The sequence below is a fragment of the Dipodomys merriami genome, unplaced genomic scaffold (genome assembly GCF_024711535.1).
Source record: "Dipodomys merriami isolate MVZ:Mamm:240054 unplaced genomic scaffold, mDipMer1.0.p SCAF_2016, whole genome shotgun sequence".
Taxonomy (NCBI): domain Eukaryota; kingdom Metazoa; phylum Chordata; class Mammalia; order Rodentia; family Heteromyidae; genus Dipodomys; species Dipodomys merriami.
Window position 1 is genome coordinate 74,022 of NW_027203401.1, and position 6,334 is coordinate 80,355.

Genomic DNA, 6,334 nt, shown 5'->3' on the forward strand with positions numbered 1-6,334 from the left:
CTGGGCGCTGTCACTCAGCTCTTCAGCTCACGGCTAGCGCTCTACCACTTGAGCCACAGCGCCACTTCCAGCTTTTTTTTTTGCTTATGTGGTGCTGAGGAATCGAACCCAGGGCCTCATGCATGCAAGGCAAGCGCTCTACCACTGAGCCACTTTCCCAGCCCTTGTACATCTCATTGTAGCAATGGGTCCACCTGTATCCCTACTTAAATGATTTGTTTTTTTCCCTTCCCCTCCACAAATTATAACAACATCAAATACAGTGATAGCAGGGGTTATTCCGTGGGGGGGGGGGACATACAAATGAACAAAGAAATAATCTTATAAATGTGATAGGAACAATCGCATGAAAGAAAAAAAAAACATTTGAATACATATCTTAGGGTTCATTTCCCTAACATCAACTTATCTGACCTTTTTGGCTTGACTCAGACATATACTAAGTATTGAAAACAAGGGAAACCATGGGACCTATGTTTCTTTGGGCCTGGCTTCCTTCACTTAATATAATTTTTTCCAAACCTTTCCATTTCCTAACAAATGGGGAAATGTCATTCTTTCTGATGGAGGCATAGAATTCCATTGTGTATATATACCACATTTTCTTGATCCACTCCATCTACTAAGGGGCATTTGGGTTGGTTCTATATCTTATGCCTTAAGTCTTAAATGCATTTTTATTTTCCTTGAAATATAAGTACTTAAATGTTGTACCTAAGTTGAAGCCTGGAAATGAGCAGTTTCTTTCTGTGAGGATGTGGAAAGAAGCATTCCCTGAAAGCGAGCTTAGAGAACAGCCAGCCTCCTCCTTGCTCTCCACAGCCCACTCACCTGCACCCAGGCCCAAACTGTGGATTCAGGCAAATTATTGGGAAGCTTTCTTTTTACCGTGATTTGTTTTCTTTTTGCCCCTTTTTGTTAATAGATAACTCAGAAAGATATCACATTTGTTACTGAATTTCTTACTGAACATTTCAATGAGGAAAGAAATAGCTATTTTTACAATTAAGTCACTTTGAAAATAATCACAGCAAAGATGGTTCATGGTTAAAAAGTAATGAGCAATTACTTTTATAAAAAGACTAATTTTAAAAAGACTAAACATAAAGTCTATAAGTAGACTTCTGTCTGTATGTATCTTACAATCTGCAAAAAACTAAATGCAATGGATAGCTGTTTTATAAAATACATATTGAGTTTGTTAATTTTAAGATTATTTTCTTAATATTTTGAGCTTTTAGAAATAAACTATGTTTGTTCTTTCTAGGCTCCAGACTTTTCTAATCGAAAAAGAAAATACTTTAATGTTGAAAAAGTTGGTCAGGTATGGGCTTTCTATTGAACTTGGTTTGATTTTTAAGAACGAATTTTAAGACTTTGTACTGTTAATTCATATTATCTAAATTTTATGGAAAATAATACAATGCCAGTATAACTGGCATTGTTGTTTATTTTCTCAGCTGTCTTTGATGTACAGCTTAATAGAAGACAGCTAATTTTAATGTCTACCTATGTGTTTATTCTGTTTTAATATGCTAATTTGCTTAATGTATATAAGGAAAATCTAACTTCAAGCAGGTGTGTGTCCTTGGAAAGGAGAAAGTACTGAACTAGTTTTGTCCTTTAACTGAGGATATTCTTTAATATTATACAAAATCCTTCCAAGTGTTGGTCTCTTGGAAGTTTTTAATGTGGAATCTAAAATTGTGTTTAGTAGACACTTCATACTCAGTTTCATTAAAAATCTCTCCATCTTCCTTGCACTTTGAAAGGCACTTTTACTCATGCTTGTTTTCATAGCATCATAACTTGGTCTTTTTAGAAATATTGGTTCTGTGGCTTTTACAGATCTTTTTAAGTACTGACGCCTTCCATTATACATTATAAATATGTGACTTCAGTCTACTCTAATCAGTCTTTAGTTACTGTGAAGCTGTCAGGCACTCAGTAACAGATGCAGGTGCCAACATTTTGAGTTTTGCTTAAAAGTTGCTTTTTTTTTTTGAGACAGGGTCTTGCTCTATAGGCCTTAAACTTGTGATATTCCTGCCTCATCCTCTTCTAAGTGCTGGAATTACAGGCCTTTAGAACCAAGTTTAGCTGAAATGTTATTTGCAATAAATATTTTAGGTTGTTTTGTTCAAAGTCACTTTATTTTCAAAAAAATACCTGCCAAAAGTAAGAGTTTGAGGGGGTAGAGGGATGGATGAGTATGCATGTTCAAAGGGGTAACATTGACCAAGACATATTTGTCCATAAGCTGAACCATGGCAACTCCTTGTACATCTATTTAATAAAATAAATAAAAATTTTAAAATTAAAAAATACCTCACAAACATCTAAGTATGAAGAACCAGTTTGTCCCCTAGTCTTTTGTTTCTAAGTAAAAATGGAATGTCATTTTTAAAATATTTATTTATTTATTATTGTGAAAATACTGTACAGAGGGGTTACAATTACATGGGCAAGATAATGAGTACGTTTCTTATCAAGCATTGTAGCCTCCTCCTTAGTTTCCCCTTCCCATCCCTTCCCATCCTCCCCCTTGGAATGTCATTTTTTATAAAATGTCTGCCTTTACAACTGAAACAAGACAGTTTCAGTTTTTCTTCAAGACAACTTTGCATGCTTTGATGTGTTGTAAAATCACCCGTGTGCCTCCTAACTCTGACTCAAAAAACGTTAAAAGATCTGCCATCAAGACTTGAGAATTAACAATTTAATAGTTCTATCAGGATAAATGAAACTGAATATGTGACAAAGAACACAAGAATTTGGTCTACTAGGTGAGGGGTGCAGGTACTGGCTGTTCTTTCTTCCACACCTTCAGTGCAAATGTTGACACCGTGAAAGGGCAAGTGACACCTTGGCACTAAAGCTGGCATTAACCTTGTAGTCAATGGAAGCATGCTGAGCACTCTCAGGGATGGGGCTACACTGTGAGAACTGCCCTTGTGGAGCATACTGTCAGTTGGTACTTGTAAAACTAAAATATAGCCCTGATAGGTAAGGTTAAAATATATCTTGAAAATGAACCACAAAATGTAAACTCTGGTTTCTACATTTACTATACTCTGACCATTTAAGTCATTTTCATGTTGTCTAGAATTTGTCACCTCACTTAGAAAAATAATGTACCTTCAGAGAACCTGGCAGTACAACAAGATAACTTAGTAACTAGAATAATGTTAAATACATATTAGAGCCTGAATCATTGCTTAACTGAAAAAAATTTAAACTATTTTTAGTATTTGAAAGATGAAGATGATGGCCTTGTGTCACCCCCTAACACGGAAGGAAACCAGTGGTATGACTTCCTCCAAAACAGCAGCCATCTTAAAGGTACTTTATGAACCAAGCAGATGTTGGCCATGTTTATACATATTTGAGATTAAAGAGTAACCTCAAAATTTGTCTAATTTCTTCAGGCTTACTTGGCATGTCCATTTTATTTGATTAGAGAACAGCATTTTAACAAGTAGAGTATGATGTCACCATGATAGATAGAAAACACCCTGAAATTAACTGTGCTGTGGTACATTAACTATGCTGACACTAAAATTATTTTTTCCCTCCTGACACCAGCCAGTTATGATACCAGCTGAAGGTCCTGCAATGCAATTCATTGCAATTATGACACTGAGCACCCACAATGATCATTAGCCTCCAGAGGGAGGAAGGCTCAGTCTGCTAGACTCCTCACATCACATCAGTCCCAAGAGCTAGGTTCCCTTACCCACACCTCTGTGGGACTTGACTATGGGACATATGTCCCAACTTTCTCCCTTAAGTTGGCATAGCTTCCAGACTGGTGTACAATGCTCAGGAACACATTCAGCTTTCCTTTCCAGACTGTTTGTAATAAAAATTTAACTTGGGCATAGCCCAGTGGAAAACATCATTCAGGGTTTGATATGGAGGAAGAGGCCACAGCTTTTAGATCCTCCCAGCACTCAACATGTTCATCAACCAGGGAGCCATCCAAACCTCCCCAGTGTCTTTTTTTTTAATTATTAAGAAGGTTAGTAAAGAAGGGTTATGGTGGGCTGGGAAGTTGGCTCAGTGGTAGAGGGCTTGCCTTGCATGCATCAAGTCCTGGGTTTCATTCCTCAGGACCACATAAGCAGAAAAAGCTGGAAGTGGCTCTGTGGCTCAAGTGGTAGGGTGCTAGCCTTGAGCTGAAGAGCTGAGGGACAGCTCCTAGGCACAGAGTTCAGGCCCCAGGACCAGAAAAAAAGAAAAAGAAAAAGAAAAGAAAAGTTATGGTTACGTAAGGCAGGTAAAGATTACATTTCTTTTTTTGACAATGTCACCCTTTCCCTTGCTCTCTCCCAGTTTGTCTTGGGTTTTTGATGGAGGCTTCATTATAATGATTTAGTCACTGGGGTAGAATTCAACCCCAAGCCCCGATTCCTTTCCTGCAGTCTGGCAGATGGAGCTGAAACTTATAAGCTTCTGGTTAAGGCATAGACTTTCCACGCCACCCAACCCTGAGGCTTTGCAGGAACCTGCCAGAGTGGCCACATTAAAATTGGCCATCATGGGCTGGGAAGATGGCTCAGTGGTAGAGCGCTTGCCTTGCATGCCTGAGGCCCTGGGTTCGATTCCTCAGTACCACATAAGCAAAATGAAAAAAGCCGGAAGTGGAGCTGTGACTCAAGTGGTAGAGCTCTAGCCTTGAGCTGAAGAGCTGAGGGACAGCGCTCAGGCCCAGAGTTCAGGCCCCACAACCGGACCCCCCCCAAAAAAATTAAAATTGGCCATCACATTTACTACTCAGGATATCTGGGTTTCAGGAGCTGAGTTTTGGGAACTGGCGACAAAGGCAACATGTTTTTCTGTAATTACCTAGTATGTCACCTCTTGAACCTTAAAGTGCTGAAATGATTATTTTTTTTTACCTAACACAGCTGGTAAGGGAAGTGCTGAGTGTGGGAGAGACAGTCTCAGAGCCATTTGAGCTGGTGGGCCTGAGTCACAGCTTGATTCACAGCTCTTTTCATCCCAGGCAGTTCCAGAGGCCCAGTAGGCCTCTTTGTTTTTTTTCCTTTTAAGTTGGAGAATAAGATGAGTTCTTATGGATATTGTAATACTGTATAAAAAAGCCATTTTAAAATAAAAAGCATACTGAATACAACAGCAAAAAAGAAACAAAGCTAGCAGTGGCAGAGTATCCTGGACTGCTGCTGCTATCACATTGTGGCAGAGTTGAGAAGAAAGAACAGGTTTCAGTACATAGCTTATGGTTTCCAATGCCTTCCATTTTTCTAATAGCCAATAGCATTTTACTGTTGGGCTTTGGTGTAGGACTAAGCATGAGAAGGACCAAGCGAATGTAGTTGTATTAAGTGGACTGGATTGAAGGGAGATTCTGGTCATTTATTTTAACAAGGTATGTCGAAAGTATAATGAGAATTCCACCATGAAAAAGTATGGACTATAGTAATCAAAACAGCTTGGTATTGGCATAAGAACAGACCTCAGGACCAATGGAATAGAATTGAAAACCCAGAAATGAACCTACAGACCTATAGCCATCTAATCTTCAATAAGGGAGCTAAAACAATAGAATGGAAGAAAGACAGCCTCTTCAGTAAATGGTGCTGGCAAAATTGGTTAACTACATGCAGAAAACTAAAGCTAGATCCTTATATATCACCCTGCACCAGAATCAACTCCAAATGGATCAAAGACCTTGAACTCAAAGCAGACACTCTGAAAACATTACAGGATGGAATAGGAGAAACCCTAGGTCTCCTTGGCTCAGGCCGAAATTTTCTGAATAGAGACCCGGAAGCACAACAAATCAAAGAAAGGTTGGACAAATGGGATTGCATAAGGTTGCAGAGCTTCTGCAGGGCAAATGACATAGCTAGCAAGATCAATAGAAAGCCCACGGATTGGGAGAAGATCTTTACTAGCCATACAACGGACAAGGGTCTCATATCTAAAATATACTTGGAACTCAAAAAATTAAACCACCCAACAACAAATTCCTCAAAGAAACAACTGCCCAATAAATAAGTGGGCGAAAGACTTAAAGAGAAGCTTCTCTGAAGAAGAAAGAAGGATGGCCAATAGACACATGAAGAAATGTTCAACATCCCTAGCCATAAAAGAAATGCAAATCAAAACAACATTGAGATATCACCTCACTCCAGTTAGAACAGCAAAAATCAAGAACTCTAACAACAACAGATGCTGGAGGGGATGGGGACAGAAAGGAACCTTACTTCATTGTTGGTGGAAATGTAAACTTGTTCAACCACTTTGGAAAGCAGTATGGAGGTTCCTCAAAAGACTTCACATAGATCTCCCCTATGATCCAGCAATC

General features: G+C 38.8%; 1 protein-coding gene across 1 annotated transcript in view; it reads left to right on the top strand.

Annotated features, from left to right (window-relative positions):
• Positions 1-3,342, top strand: part of LOC138833192 (anaphase-promoting complex subunit 4-like) — a gene marked incomplete at its 3' end in the record, with an annotated part of 33,824 nt that extends 30,482 nt beyond the window's left edge. Inside the window, exons 10-11 of the mRNA XM_070031559.1 lie at positions 1,268-1,324; positions 3,249-3,342. Coding sequence (XP_069887660.1) covers positions 1,268-1,324; positions 3,249-3,342 — 151 coding nt within the window. The remainder of the gene's footprint in view (positions 1-1,267; positions 1,325-3,248) is intronic.
• Between the last annotated feature and the right edge of the window lie 2,992 nt (positions 3,343-6,334).